This window comes from Eschrichtius robustus, chromosome 16, assembly GCF_028021215.1.
Source record: "Eschrichtius robustus isolate mEscRob2 chromosome 16, mEscRob2.pri, whole genome shotgun sequence".
Classification (NCBI taxonomy): Eukaryota; Metazoa; Chordata; class Mammalia; order Artiodactyla; family Eschrichtiidae; genus Eschrichtius; species Eschrichtius robustus.
In genome coordinates, this window is record NC_090839.1 from 34,950,304 (window position 1) to 34,966,019 (window position 15,716).

Here is a 15,716-nt window from a genome sequence, read left to right on the forward strand (position 1 = left end):
GAATCCAGTGGAAGGGGGTGAGAGAAGGGTGGTGTGAGGCTGGCCATTCTCCCTTTCGGGAACCTCCTGTAATGTCTCATAATGGCCTGGGATGCAGTGAGCCTCGAGGTGGAAGTCCCATTGCTGGACCACCCAAGAGACACATTGACCATGTCTCAGCACTAGCAAAGTATGAGCACACAAAAATGATGTTTAAAAAAGGGAGAACTTGAAATAAAGTAGGGGAAAAATTAGAATTTTGTGTCTTGTTATGCTTATTTATGGTCTAGTGTTGATACTATTTGGAGTGACTTATGGGTTGGGTCCATAGTGTCTTTAGTATCAAAGTCTTAATCTGGTTCTGGTTAATAGATTTTTTCCTCCTCAACCTGTAGGTTTTTGGATACTGAATTGCTATAAGACATAGATTCTGCTGGTCCATAAAACATTGAAATTGTATTAGGTATGTTTGAGTGTATATTCATGCATACAGACTCCAAGCAAGACAGATTCATTTTGATGCCTGCACATAACAGACTCAATCTTTTTTTTTTAAGGAATATTGTTTAAATTAATTAATTAAGTCTGTTTTGGGTCTTCCTTGCGGTGCACGGGCTCTCTAGATGCGGCTCGCAGGCTTCTCTAGTTGCAGCACACAGGCAACTAGGGCGCACGGGCTCAGAAGTTGCGGTGTGCGGGCTTAGTTGCGGTATGTGGGATCATAGTTCCCTGACCAGGGATCGAACCTGGGCCCCCTGCATTGGGAGTCTTTACCACTGGACCACCAGGGAAGGTCCCTCAATCTTGATATTAAGCTAAAAAAGGCATTGGGATAATTTAATTACATGCCTGAGGGCTTTTATGTTAGTCACATTTTGGACTTTTGCCTTGCAATTTTAAATTTGGAGCTGGTAGGTATCTTAAATCAGTCTTATTTCTCTTGGTTACATATGTGATGAAACTAGGGATCCACCTCAGAATTTTGGGAAGCCTCTTCAAAACTTCACCTAGAAATACAGTTATTCAGGTCAAACTTGGATATGCTTAGTTTCTGCAGCATGGTTTTTGTGCTGCAGCATGTCATGGAAACAAAAGATACATGGGAATCAAACTTGATTTTTTTTTTTTTTTTTGGAATAGAAGTAAATGCTGTTGTGGGTTGAATTGTGCCTCAAAGATATTGTTCAAGTTCTAACCCCAGTACCTGTGAATGTGACCTTATTTGGATATAGAGTCTTTGCAGACGTAATCAAGTTAGGATGGTCATACTGGATTTGGGTGAGCCTTAAGCCACTGCCTAGTGTCATATGAAGATGGAAATTTGACTTCTGGGTACATATCCAAAGGAGATAAGATCATTATCTTGAAGAGATATTTTCACCTCCATGTTCATTGTCACATTATTTACAGTAATCAAGGCATGGAAACAACCTAAGTGTCAAGTGGATGAATGGATAAAGAAAAAATATATATACAATAGAATATTATTCAACCATAAAAAATAAAGAGATCTTGCAATTTGGAACAACATGGAGGGACCCTGAGGGCATTATACTAACTGAAAAAAGACAGAGAAAGACATATTCAGTATCATCTCATATGTGAAATCTAAAAAAACCAACTCAGAGTTGATTGGTGGTCCCTAAGGGTGGGGGGTGGGCTGAGAAATGGGTGAAGGTGGTCAAATGGTACAAACTTCCAGTTACAAGTTCATGATGACTACAGTTAACAATACCATACTATTAGAAAGTAGCTAAGATCTTAAAAGTTCTCACCACACATACACTCATATACACACACAAGATAATTGTATGAGGTGACAGACGTGTTCACTAACCTTATTTTAATTATTTCTATATATATAGGAGTATCAAATCATTGCATTGTACACCTTAAACAAGGTTATATGTCAATTATATCTCAATAAGCCTGGAGAAAAGAATGGAAAAAGGGGGGGTGGGTGTTTAGACACATGAGACACAGAGACTGTCACAAGACAACGAGGCATGGATAAGAGTGATGCGCCTGTAAGCCCAGGAACCCAAGGATTGCTGGCTTCCACCAGACACTGGGGCGGAGGGGTGGGGGCAGCGGGGGGAGGGGGGCCAGCATGGAATAGTTCTCCCTCAGTCTCCAGAAGGAACCAACCCTGCTAATACCTTGACTGCGGATTTCTGGCCTGACCTGTAGGAGAATAAACTTCTGTTGTTTTAAGCCACCCAGTTTGTGGTAACCTGTTACGGTGGCCACAGGAAACTTACATAAATGCTAACGTAGAAAACTAAAATCTAGATCTATGACCCCCATTTTAATTTAATAAAGTCTCTTTCCCCCCCTAAGTTTGTATAGAAGTAAAAAAAAGGTGTAGTGAGACATAGCCCACAGTCAGATACGAATCATACAAAAAAGGTTTGTTTGATGCAATCTGAGCAGAGAAATGCTTTGGCCTCTAGCCAGAGCCTTGAGGTTTTCCTTTTATTTCTTCTCTCTCTTAAAAAAAAAGAAAAAAGTTTCCTGAAAGTGAGCTTATTAATTATTATGCTTCCTCAAAAAAGGAGTTCACAGATCCTTTGCCCACCTGGTCCTAGGTGAAATGCAGCAAAAACCGAGTTTGAAAGGACAGCCTTCCCCATGTTTCACAGATGTTCCCGGAAGACTGCAGTTTAAAGCTAGAAGCACACTTGCTGCTGTACCCTGAAATGAACTAATGAACCTGCAAGGCCTGAGGGAACATAACCGGTTCTCAGGTTAAGACTCCACTGTGGGGAGGAGGGGGTGATGAGAATCCACTGGAGTCGTTACCTTGAATAACAGGACCCTTAGCCAGAGCTTGACCATGAGGAACTTCTCTGAAATGACTTGAGGATGTCGTTTCCAATATGAGAAAAGCGGCCGCATTGCGCCATTTGTTTTCTCTCTTCCTACTTCCACACACAATTCTATTTATTCTACCGGACGCTGAAGGGCACTGACTGCTGAAAAACCCCAATAAAACCACACACAGGGATGCCCGGCAGCGTGAACCATCACGTTTCTGGGAACAGAGAGAAGCAGCAGGAAGCGAAGGCAGAGAGGTTCCCGGGGATGAGGAACTCAGCGCGGGGAGTGCCACGTGTGCACGAGGAGCCCGGGCCTCGCGCGAGGGAGAGACGCTCGGGGCCGACGGGCCGTTCGGGACCCGGGTACCGCCTTCTCCTCGCGTAGGCGGCGGGTGCTCAGCGATCGCGCGCCCGCGGGAGCGAGGCCGGGGCCGGCGGCGCGGGTTCGGCGGCGAAGGCGGGGTTGCGGTAGGCCAGCAGCTGCGTGCGGCGGTTCGGGGAGCGTGGCGTCCGGCCCCGGCGGCAGAGGCCGGCGGCCAGCAGCGCGGTGCTGACGAGCAGCAGGCCGCCCGCGGCACCCAGCCCGGCCGCGACGAGCGCTGGGCTGCGCCCGGTGCTGAAGGCGGCGCACGCCCCGCGCCGGCTCAGGCCCGCGCCGTTGGCCGCCAGGACGCACACGCGATAGGTGGTGGCCGGCGACAGCCCGTGCAGGGCGTGCTGGCGCGCGGTGGCGCAGACGTCCCACACCACCGACTGGTTCCCCGGCCGGCCCTCGGGCGCGTAGCGAATCTGGTAGGCGCGCACCACCGAGTTGGGGGCGCACCAGCGCACTAGCGCCGAAGTGTCAGTGGTCTCGGCCACCGCCTGCAGCTTGGGGGGGTCCGGGAGGGTGTCTTCCCCGCTGAGGCCGGGGCACCGGCACCGCCAGCGCCGCTGCAGCTCTGCGCACGGCGTCTGGAGGTGCCTGCAGGGGTGGTAATCGCAGGGCTCATCCCGGGCCGGCGCCCCCACTTCCTCCTTCCCGCTCTCTTCCTCCTCCTCACTGGAGTCGTCCAGCAGCAGGACCGGAATCCCGCCCTCGGAAGGAGGCGTGTGGGGAGCCCGCGGGGTGGCCCGTGTCCCCGGGGCGGGCTGAGGCGTGCTCCCTGGGTTCCGGGAGGTAGGGGAGAGACCCGGGTGTTTGCTGGCCCATGGGGTGGAGGCAGCTGAGATAGTAGGTTCCAGGACAAGCCGGGCAGCATGTTCTTCTTGGTGCTCTGTCCCGGCTGTGCTCGCAGCCCTAGGTGGGTTGCCAGAGTTGCTGGAACCTGCTGGAGAGACAGTAGTGGAGGGAACGGCCCCGTCCTCGGCAAGGCTGTACCGCGGCCCCGCCGCTCGTGTGGGGGAATCCACAGGGAGGGAGGGCACCTTGGTGACACTCTGTCGGCCTCCCGCAGATTGGGTAGAGGGGGCTGTGCTCCGCAGGGTGGAGGGACCCTGTGTAGATGGTGTGTGGGTGGAGAAGACTGAGGAGGGTGGGTTGGAATCAAGGAAGGTGGTGTTTTGGTCCGAATGGCACACACTTGGCAGCTGGGACAGCAAAAGAGGGGCTGAGAAGGTGCCACTGGATCCTGCTGCTGGTGTGCACACAGTGTCTGCTGCCCTAGAGGGGAGGCCAATTGGTTAGAAGGTATTTGGCATCAGGGCTGCTTCTGTGCTGGGCTTTGAGTCCTCAGTGCAGATAATCCCTCTCCCAAGCCTTGTGACACATCTGACAGGTACCACGTGGTACACATGCAACATGGGTCACCCCAGTGACCATCAGGGCAACCTGTGTAGGAGGCTCCCCTCATCACTCCCATTGTGCAGAGAAGAAAATGGGAACTCAGAAAGAGGGACTAACTGCCCAAGATAGCCTGGCTACTAAACGCAGAGCCAAAACCCAGGGTGAGCCTGGTGAAGGGCAGTCCAGATGCTCTAAGTGTGGTCTGCCATTTTATTCTCACCTGTCTGCTTCCTAGTGGTGAGTACTAGTAACAATACTCATACTAGCTAACATTTTTTGAGTGCTTGCTGCATGCTAGGGACTATTGCTAACACTTTACTGTATAAACCAATCTAGTCTGCACTACCTCATGAGGTAGGCACTATTATCCCCATTTTACAGATGAGGAGGTAGAGGCACAAAGAGGTTAAGTAACAGCCAAAATCAACAGTAGTAAGTACTCTCAACCTTTTCATTTATACCAGAGCAAGACCCTTCACTGCAAAGGGCCTGGGTGCCAGAGGCAACATGAAGGGGGCAGGGGGGCAGACTGAGCCCCACTTGATATCCAGGCTTGCGTGAGAGGTGAGAAAAGAACCCCACAGGACAGGGCTCTCAAAGTGAACTGCAAGGAGAACAGATTAGCTGGTGGAGGTGGTTTGAGGGTGCTCAAGACCAGAGGTGTCCCCAGCCCGCATCCTCTCCTGGTGGCCAGCCTGGGCATGGCTCCCCACTGCAAAACAACTCTTCCAGCCAGCAGCCAATGCGAAGTCTCCATAGGAATTCTTTTTCTCCTGTCTCACAAGAGCTCTATAAGCCCACTGGCCCTGGACTTATAGGCCAGGCTCCGTTTTGGGGACTCAGTGGGGCCCAGTGGTTAAGAGCACATTTTTGGAAGACGGTATAGATCCTGCCTCCTCCACCCAGCGGCTACGTGAAGCTAAGCAAGTACCTCTCTTCCTTGGGCCCCAATTCGCTCGTTTGTAAAATGAGCAATGATAACTCCGCTTTAGCAGAGACAAGCTAGCTATTTACTTCGCCCACTTTCTTTCCCTAGCGGGCACACAGCTAGATTACATTTCCCAGCCTCCCTTGTAGTAGGCGTGGCCTGCTAAGTGACATCTGGCCAATGGGATGTGAGTGACGGTGGTGAGCTCCACCTCCTGGCCAATGGGATGTGAGTGACGGTGGTGAGCTCCACCTCCTGGCCTGGCCCATTAAAACCTCCTGAGTCAGGGGTCCTCCATGCTCTCTGCCCCTCTGGCTGGCTGGGAGGGAACTAGAGCCTCTATGTCCTGGGTTCTTGAGTGTGACTATATGAGGAACGGCCGCCCCACCCAACACTGCCAACCTGTCCAGCATGGTTACATGAGCAAGATATGAGCTGTGAGAACTTCAGCTCTGGAGGGCAGGCCCTCACGCCTCAGTCATCTGCTTTGTAAATGTGTTACCTGCTTAGGACAATCCTCTTTGCATCCATGAGGAGCCAGGACAACTCACAGCTGCAAGTGAGAGGGTTGCCAAAGAGGTTGATGGACAGGACCTGGGAGGAATGCAGGTTCCAAGGAGGGAAGGAACTCAAGTTGCAGCTGGAATGCACAAAAATCTATTAAGTCAGTCTTTTACAATCAGGTCAAAACTATACCCAGAGAGCCATGGTGGTGTCATGGGAAATCCATTCTGTTAGGTGCTAGATGATATTGCTTTGAGCAAACTCTTAATAACCTTGGATTTTTTTTTTTTCTCATCTGTAAGGATACAAACCTAACCCCGTCAGTATCACCCCTCAAAACAAATGGAGACAATCCTCCCTGCTGGTTATATCAAAAAGAGTCTGTGATGATGAAAGTGTTTATAAATATAAATCTCTACACAAAAGTAAGATATTGTTGGACTTCCCTGGTGGCGCAGTGGTTAAGAATCCGCCTGCCAATGCAGGGGACACGGGTTCGAGCCCTGGTCCAGGAAGATCCCACATGCCGCAGAGCAACTAAGCCCGTGCACCACAACTACTGAGCCTGCGCTCTAGAGCCCGGGAGTCACAACTACTGAGCCCATGTGCCACAACTACTGAAGCCCGCGTGCCTAGAGCCCGTGCTCCACAACAAGAGAAGCCACCACAATGAGAAGCCCACGCACTGCAAGGAAGAACAGCCCCAGCTCGCCGTAACTAGAGAAAGCCCACCCACAGCAACAAAGACCCAACACAGTCAAAATAAATAATAAAATAAAAGATATTTTTTAAAAAATAAGATATTGTTATTATAGACCAGTCACAAGAAATGGCAGAAATTCTTAATTAGTGAGAACACTCTTGAACGTATACTATTGCAGTTGAACTGCAGCTGATGGCACTCAACACCAATCCTTTGGAAGATGCCTCACTGAAGTGTATCAGTTAGCTCTCGCTAACTTAGCTTAAAATAATAAATATTTATTCTTTTTCATGATTCTGTGGGTTGACTCAGTGATTTTTATGGTCTGGGCCAGCTCAGCTGGGCCCGAAAGATCTAGGATGGCCTCCCATATATGGAGCCTCAGCTGGGTTTTCTGGGACCTCTCTCCATGCGTCTCTCATTACCCAGGAGGCTTGCGCACATGGTGCTGGACCAGTCCCCACCAGCAAGAGAAGGCGAGCCCCAGCTTGCTCATCTGCTTCCAAGTCTCTGCTTATATCACCTTTGCTAATGTCCCTCTGGCCTAAACAAGTCACATGGCCATGCCCAGCTTCAAGGGGTGGAGAACAGACTCTACTTCCTGATGGGAGGAGCTGCAAAGTCACATTGCAAAGGGGTGTGTCTACAGGGATGGGAGGAATTACCAGGACCATTTTTGCAAACAATGTACCACACCTAGCAATGGCAGGCCCCCTCCTGGTTTTCTGCTTTTTCTGCCCAGAGCCTCACTGAGGGTTTGGCCTCAACTGTCTCAACTCCTGGAGTCTCCTGGCCTCTTGTACATGTTCTCAGTTATAATCTGAGCATCATGAGCAACAGGAGTTACACTTTATCTACAGGCCTCTTCCCATCAAAGGCTGGCTTTTCTCCATCTGCCTGGGAAACATCCACCTTCTCCTGCTCTGGGGGAGATGCAGATGTTCTGGGCAAGGAAGGACCCACCACCCAGATCTGCTCTAACACTCCTGGCCAGTGGGCACCTGACAGTTGTCCCCTGTGGAGCACTGAATATATGTGTGTGCCATTTATATTGAAACTTAAGGTGTACCCACATTATGTGTATATATATGCAAATGCTCGCTTTTAGCAGGATTCACAGAGATAGAGTAGAAATCTTAGGATGGGAGTTTACTTAGCACTTCATCTTTCAAAGGAAATATTTTTCTTTTTGCCTGAAGGGGAGAGGAAAAGGATTACCATATTTTGGGGGACGTAACATTGCTTAGTGGTTCAGGTAACATTATCTCATTGATATCATTATGTCAGATCATGAGGTAGATAATATTTCACTCTTTTTTTTTTTGGCTGCGCTTGCGGGATCTTAGTTCCCTGACCAGGGATTGAACCTGGGTCCTGGCAGTGAGAGCGCCAACTCCTAACCACTGGACCGCCAGGGAATTCCCAATATGTCACTCATTTTATAAATAAGGAAAAGGAGTCTTTTCCTTATCTGACAGCCCTTTCTGCCATCCAGTGCAATCTGCACATGATAAAGACAAGCTGCATTTGCCATCCACATGCTGAGGGAGAGCCTGCATCATGTCCTGACGCATGATGGCACCTAGGTGTTCTCTGCATCTGAACTGACAAAGCCCTAGTGTGGAAGAAGTTTCCCCTCGCCCTCTAAACAATCCCTTTTCTCTTTTTTTTTGCTGAAATATTGCCAAAGGCGTTTCCCTCCTGCATGTAGCGTTGTCGGAGAGGACTGTGGATGGCGTTGGGCATGCCGGGTTGGCAGAGCAGCCAGGAGGGTGCCATCCCCTCTTCAGAGGGTGCTGGCTGTGCCAGGGCATGCACACGTCCACCAGCATCTATCACAGACAGCCTCCCAGGGGAGGCTGTGGGTGAGCTAAGGAGAGCCAGAAGCAAGGTAGGCTAAGAAGAAGGGAAGAGGGTCCAGCAGGGGAGAGGGCATTTAATGAGCTTCAGAGGCTTGAGAGCTGCCAGACTTCTGGGAGTGGCTCCTCCCCCAGCTGGAGCACAGCGGGGTACAGTGGGGGCCTGGGCTGAGCCAGCCAGAGAGTTAAACCTTTCCCTCCAGCCACGGAAAGCATGGAAAGGTTTTCATTTGGCTTAAGACTCAATCAGATTACAATTTAGACAGATCTCTTGGCTGAATATGGTGACTGGGTTACAAGGGTTCTTAACCTGAAGTCCTTGGAGACAGGGTCTGTGAACTTGGATGGAGAATATTACTTCTTTACTTTCACAAACCTCTAACTGAAATTAACCATTTGCTACAGTGGCAAAAGAAGGCAGCAAACCACAGGTGAATCACCGACAAATCACAGATATTTCCATATCACTTTTCAGTAGTTTTCTGTCATTTATAATCATCAAAATTATGGAAGTTATTGGACCTGCTGCTGGATTTTGTTATTTACGGTGTTAAATAAAGAAGCACACCCCACACACATATATTCCTAAAACACACATTTAAAAATATTTTGTTAACTATAATTGGTTTCTTTGGAATCCTACGTACGTACCCTACTTTATGTATATCAGAACATTCTTCTGAGAAAGGCCCATAGGCTTCACAGACTGCCACAGGAGTCCATGGCACAGAAACGTTTGAGACTTCCTGCACTAACATGTGGGCCCCTGAAGGTGGAGTCACTGATTAGAAGGCTCTTGGTTATTGGGGTAGGGAATGTTGAGAACTTGACCTCAAGCTGCCCTGCAGGGCGGGTAGGAAGGGCTGGCACAGGAGCTATTGGGAATGGAGACCAGGCTGGACCTGGTAACCGGGGAGCCAACCTTAAGATCCGTCTACACCTGCACTGACTCTTCAACCCACTCCCATCTGGCACTGAGAATGAATGTCACCAACACCCCACATTTTGCCAAATCCTATGGCATCAGACAAGGGGGTGGGGACAATGCTAGAGGAAGCATGTAGGGTGAGAAATGACATGCAAAAAAGTTATAAGAAGTGGAAATAGCCAATGACCTTAAGAAGGCCTATCCAGAAAGGATGGAGAAGCACCAGGGCAACATCCTGAGGACAAGGAGAGAGTGTCAAGAGGGAGGAAAGACTCAACAAGGGGCTCAATGGATAGAGAAGTGTCCACTGGACGTAGCAGCTGAAATGCCACTGGTCCCGTTCAATCATGAAGCTGAAGTGGGTGGTCAGATTGCAGCAAACTGAGAAGCGTAGGGATGAGAGGAAGCAGCCACCACTTCTGACCCAGGTATGCCTGCTTTTCTTGGGGTCTAGGTTGCCTTTTTCCACCTGGTGAGTTTGGACTCACCGTTGAAGGTATGGATCAATTATGTTCTTCTTCCAGTCTGCTGGAGCTGATCGTTAACCCCACTTGCCTTATAGCACGGTACATGGTGTGTACCTCTACTGATCCCAGCGTATCATGACAATTGGCAGATGTCCGCTGCCTACAGAACTGTGCACTCCCTGAAAGCAAGGGCCATGCTGTCATCATCACCACCACCATCGCCCTCAACAGCATCATTGTTACTGGTGCCTTCACCACTATCCCCATCAGCATCCACTGTCATCACCTGATGCCTCCTCCACCATCTCTGTGCTAAGGGTCCTCAGTTAGGGATCTCCAGCCCAGGCCTTCCATGATTTCCAGGCTCGTGTATCTAGCTGTGTGCTAGATCCTGAAAGACCTATGAGACATCCAGTGGAGATGTCCAGTAGTAATAATACAAACCTCCTGTTCTGTGCCAGGCACTGTTCTAGGCACATATCAAAACATTTCCTCTCACAACAATGCAATGGGGGAGGATTTGATCATTATCCCCATTTCACAGATGAGGAAACTGAGCCACAGAAGCATTAGGTAACTTGCCCCAACTCACATAGTGGTGGGTGGAGTCAGGATTGAGCCCAGGCAGTTTGGTTCCATATCTGATAACCTTAAATAATGCTGCATTAGTCTGAAGCTCAAAAGAGGAGTCTGAGCCAGAGATGATATCACTCTCATCCACATCATCACCACTGCTACCATCGTCATCACCATTACCATCCTATCACCAGTTCACCATCATCACCATCATCAGAGTTACCATTACCACCATCACTGTCATCATTATATCACCTTCATCACAACCACCATGATGATCTTAACTAATGTTATAGAGCACACACAATGTGCCAGGCACTGAGCTAAGTGCTCTGCATGTTCTGTGTCCTTTTCCCTTGTGATAAGCCCCAAAGTGAGTACTCTGGAGCTAGCAGAGAAAAAAGAGAAGTGGCTACATTGAGAGTGATGGTGGGGCAACAGTGCTTGCTTCCCAGGGCCCAGTTGTGGGCCCACAGGAAAGGAGGTGGCCTGGGATCATCTTCAAAGGGATGTTGCCCTTCCTGCTAGAAGTCAGAACAGTAGTTGCTCTTGGGAAGGAGGGTGGATATAGTGACACTTGGGACATCCACTGGGCCAGACGGCACCATCCCCAGGTCCCAATGCAAGTAGGACCTGCTCAAGCCCTGGAAGGGGCTGCTGACTTGCATAAACACATGGGGAAGCAGGTGGATGGAGAAATAGAGAAGACCCTGATGCCCTCAACTCCTCTTCCCACTGCAAGTTTCTCATCCTGGGCTTAAAGGAAAGTTAACATGCATGAGAGTTTGAAGTTTTAACATTATTCTGGACAAGACTGATTTGCTTGGTTTTTAGGCTGGATGGACTCTCTAGGATGTGCCCACCATATCACCCGAAGGATGAGGAGGAACAAGACCCCAGCGAGGCCTTGAAGGAGCAGTGGAAGGAAAAGTAAGGTCTGGTTTATCCTATAAAATAGTTATGCCTATTCAACTTAGTGTAATGGGCAAAAATCAGTCACGTGATTCAGGAACACTTACTTCTGGAAATGAAGGACCTGTAGGAGAGGCGTGTCTTGAAAGATGTGTGTATGGACAGAGGTAAGTGCTGGCGAATCTTGACAATCCAGCTGCTGCAGGTCAGGGGTCACCTTGAAAATGTCCCCCTCCAGGCCGTTCAGCCTGGGCATCTTCCTTAGGTAGAGGGACGTGAGCTTCGGCAGGTCTCTGATCCATCCTGACTGAACTGAAACACAGAGGGGAAACTGCCCACTACCTGGGAAGGCATAAACCCAGGAGGCCGGCATGGGATCAAGGAAACAATGAGAGTGACAAGGTGAGTGGTGAAGGTCATTGCAGAGCATGGGTACAGTGGGCAGCTTTGGGAATCTCAGAAGCATGAGCCATTTCAGCTGGAAGGGCCCTCGGAGATGACCAGTTCTTCCTTTTCCAGCCCCAGGTGGCTGAGGCCCCAGAGGACAATGACTGGTGAAAGGCCACACAGTGGGGAAGGGACAGGGTGGGGCTTGACCCCAGGACACTGTCTCCAAGTCCACTGTTGCCCCACCCTCTTGTTAAACCCCACACAGAAGTACCCCAGCCTTTACTCTGATGGCTACTAGAAGCAAGGGAAATCTTTGAGGAATGTAAGGAAGGAGGAGAGGAGGAGTGAGGCAGGAGGAGGCCCAGAAACCTCATTTCGTGGCTCTCCTAGTAAATGGAGAACGTGCCCCTTCTCCTGTTTCCTGTTCTTTGTTCTCTTGTCGGTGGTGGAACAGGTGATTACAGTAAGTCCCCTACATACGAACATTCAAGTTGTGAACTTTCAAAGATGCGAACATGCATTCGCATGTCCAATCATGTAAGTTAGTTCTATTTGAGGAGGCACTGTTAGTTTTTGAGGCACAGGACTGGAATGTAGAACAGTACATGAAGGTTGCAGCAGCTGTTCAGAATGCAATCCAGTGCTACCATGTCATCTATGATAAGAAAAAAAGAGCTAATACCCAGACATCACTGGATTTTTTTTTTAAGAGGGTAGATAGAATTGAATGCAGCAAGGAACCAGAACCTGTGCCATCAACGTCAGGCATGAATGAAATTGCAGCTTGCCCTCTGTCTCCTATTGCTGACGATCCTTCAGCTCTACCATCTCCCACCTCCTCTCCCTCCTCCAGTCAGTAACTCTTCTTGCCTGTTCACTCGATGCCAGCCCCTGCATGCCAGCTATTGTACTGTACTACTGTACTTTTCAAGGTAGTGTACTGTAAGATTAAAAAATGTTTTCTTTATTTTTTGTGTTTGTTTTTATGTATTATTTGTGTGAAAAGTATTATAAACCTATCACAGTACAGTACTATATAGCTGATTGTGTTAGTTGGGTACCTGGGCTGACTTTGTTGGGCTTACCAACAAATTGGACTTACGAGCACGTTCTAGGAACAGAACTCCTTCGTATGTAGGGGACTTACTGTGTAGACGAGAAGTGTTTTTTAAAAATAAAACCAACCTTGTGAATCAGAGTCAGAACATGCCAAGTGCAGGAAAACAGGTATTCTCACCTGCCGCCTGTGTCTTATTGAAGGATTCAACATTCACAGAAAGAGTTTTAGCCAACTGAATAGAAATCAATGAATGCATCCTCTGAGCATCAGGTACTTCACGTTAACTAAATGTTTGGTACCAAGTTCGTCCATTCATCAGCCCCAAAGCGCTGCATCCACTCCCCATTTTACAAGCATTGACCAGCTCTGCTGGCGAGCAGAACAGAGAGGCTAAAAGTGTGGGCTCTGGACCCAGAACGCTTGGGTTCGGATGTGGAGGCACCGCTAATGACCTGGGAGGCCGCGGGCCAGCCATTCCCCTTTCTCTGTGCCCTGGTTCCCTCACATGCAGAACGGAGATAATAGTCCCCACCTCTTGGGACTCAAGGAGTGAAGCCTGGTGCGGCGCTTCGAACAGGGTGCCCTCGGCTCGGGGAATCTCGGGGCGGGTCTTTTTGAGTGGTCTTGTGAGCAGGCGCCCGGGGCAGCGCCCCTCGAGGAAGTTCACAGCCCTTTCTCCCCAGATCGCCGGCCACTCGGGCTCGACACCCGGCGCCCGCACTCACCGCGCCGGAGGAACGTGCCGCTGAGATCCAGGACCTCGAGCGCAGCCAGGGGCGCGCCACCAGCCCCCGTGAAGGCAGCGTCGGCGATGCCAGCGTGGTCGCCGCGGCCCAGCGCGGTGCAGGACAGGTTGAGCAGGCGCAGCGCGGGGAAGCAGGCGAAGGCTCCGGTCTGCAGCGCCCGCAGCGGGTTCCCGGCCAGCGCCAGCGTTCGGAGGCCGGGCAGCACGGGCCCGGAGCACGGCGGCAGGGCTTCCAGCAGGTTGTAGCTGAGGTCGAGCGTGTGCAGTCCCGCGGGCGCGCCGGGGCCCCAGCGCAGCGCGGCGACGCGGTTGTGGCGCAGCGTCAGCACCTGCAGCCGCGGCAGGTGACCGAGCTCGGGCGCGCTCAGGGCGCGCAGCAGGTTGTGGCTGCCGTCGAGACTAAGCAGCGCGCGCGGCAGGCAGCCCGGCAGGCGCTCTAGGCCGCGGTTCGCGAGGGTCAGGGTCGTGACTCCCGCGGCGGGGAGCCCTTCGCAGGGCGAGACCGTGGCGTTGCCGACCCCGCTCCCCCAGGGGCCCTGGTGAGTGAGCTGGAAAACTGGGGCCTTCTGGAGAGGCCCCGCCCGGCTCGGGCGCGGCGCCGTCGACAGCAGCAGCAGCAGCAGCAGCAGCAGCAACGGAGTCCACCACATGGCGCTTGGCTGGAGACAGAACAGCGGACCAACCCATAAAATGCATCGGAAACGCCGAACGAAGGGGCAAATGCGCCGCCGCCACCCCCCGCCGCCTCTTCCCCAGGAAGAGCCCAGCCCTGGATGTTCCCTGAAGGGCGAGGGCTGTTCCCCCGCGTCACCAGATGTGCGGTGACGTGGCCTCTGCCTGCTTTGCCCCATCATCTCCCGCATGTACCCCGCGGCACCTCCTGCCCTTCCTTCCCCTAGCTTTGCCTTTCCCTCTAATTCACTCGAGGGTTTCCACCCACAGGTGACCTCTTGAGGAAGGCCTCCCTTATCTGTCCCTCAACTTTCCAGTAACCTTCTCCCTTTGCTTGTCCCCATCCCATGAGTTTCTGGGGGGAAGGGAACATGGCCTTTCTCTTCGCAAATTCTCCCCAGGTGTGCAGACGCTGCTGCATAAACGTATATTAGTAACACGCCAGTGGATGGCCTCAGTCGGGAGGAAGCTCTGCTGGGGTATAATAAACATGAGACTTAAGGAAGACTTTATTAGTTCCAACGACACTCAGTTGCCCCAATTTTTCCCCTTAGAACTGCGGAGCCACAGGTGAGTCCAGTTTGCCTGTAACCTAGTTTGCAAGTCACACTTTAAATTCTGGGATCTCTTTCTTGGGAGGGCACTCAGGGTTGCCTTCAGGGAAGAAAGGAGCCCACAGACCACTGTGGGGCTTGGGAACCTGGAGTCAAGCATTTCCTCATCCCATGTTGGTCCCAACAAAAGCTAGGGCTCCTGAGGTCAGCCCTGCCCAGAAGGGATAGCTGAGGGCTGCTAGATGTGGAGTTTCTGGAGTACCCAGGATTGCACAGGGCAGCTGGGAGATCAGGTAGGGATAGATCAGGCAGCCATGGGCTGCTGTGGATGCCGCAGAGCTACTTCCAACTAGGTCCTGACCTTGAGGTCACTGCTTGACATCCCCTCATTTTTGCAGGTGTGTAGTCCTGCTCCAGCTCTCTCTGCTGACTGCCAAGTTCCTGAGCAACCACCCTGGCTCCAGGGGAAGGGCCTCCCTCTTGCTAGTTGGGGTGTCAAGGCAGTGAGAAAGATCCTGGAAACTGAGGCTAGGAGTCCATGTGTCCAGCAATATGTCACACTCACCTGGAAGCTGTCCTTTCAGAGTGTGGCAGTCTTGGATGCCCGTCTACAGTCTTCAGTTTTGTCTTACAGATTCCAGGAGCCAGTAGCTTAGCAGCTCAACTTTGAATTTCAGAAGGAGGTCTGTTTCCCAGATGCCCCTGGCCCTGGCCCCACCCACCCAGGGATCCTCAGATACCCCAGCCCCTGCAGCCCCTCCTTCCCTACCGAGATATTGTGGTCTTCAGCCAGTACTCTCACTGCCTGTCTCCTGGGCCTGCCCCTGCCCCTTTCGGGGCATGGCACCTCCCCCC

General features: G+C 51.1%; 1 protein-coding gene across 1 annotated transcript; it reads right to left on the minus strand.

The window, feature by feature from the left end:
- Window positions 1–3,194: 3,194 nt before the first annotated feature.
- Window positions 3,195–14,498, minus strand: LRRN4 (leucine rich repeat neuronal 4). The gene is made up of 4 exons (XM_068524754.1): window positions 13,616–14,498; window positions 11,548–11,752; window positions 5,994–6,131; window positions 3,195–4,440 (listed from the first exon to the last, which is right to left on the minus strand). Exons 1-4 carry the CDS (start codon window positions 14,496–14,498, stop codon window positions 3,195–3,197), a joined length of 2,472 nt encoding a protein of 823 aa, XP_068380855.1.
- Between the last annotated feature and the right edge of the window lie 1,218 nt (window positions 14,499–15,716).

Bases quoted from the DNA above. Each gene is read 5' to 3' on its own strand.
- LRRN4 (XM_068524754.1), bottom strand. From the start codon at position 14,498: ATGCGGGAGATGATGGGGCAAAGCAGGCAGAGGCCACGTCACCGCACA. The intron at 6,132-11,547 runs GTAAGTGTTCCT...TGTGCATTCCAG, and splicing joins CAGGTCCTTCATTTCCAGAA to CTGCAACTTGAGTTCCTTCC. The intron at 4,441-5,993 runs GTAACACATTTA...CCTCCCCTCTAG, and splicing joins AAGAGGATTGTCCTAAGCAG to GGCAGCAGACACTGTGTGCA.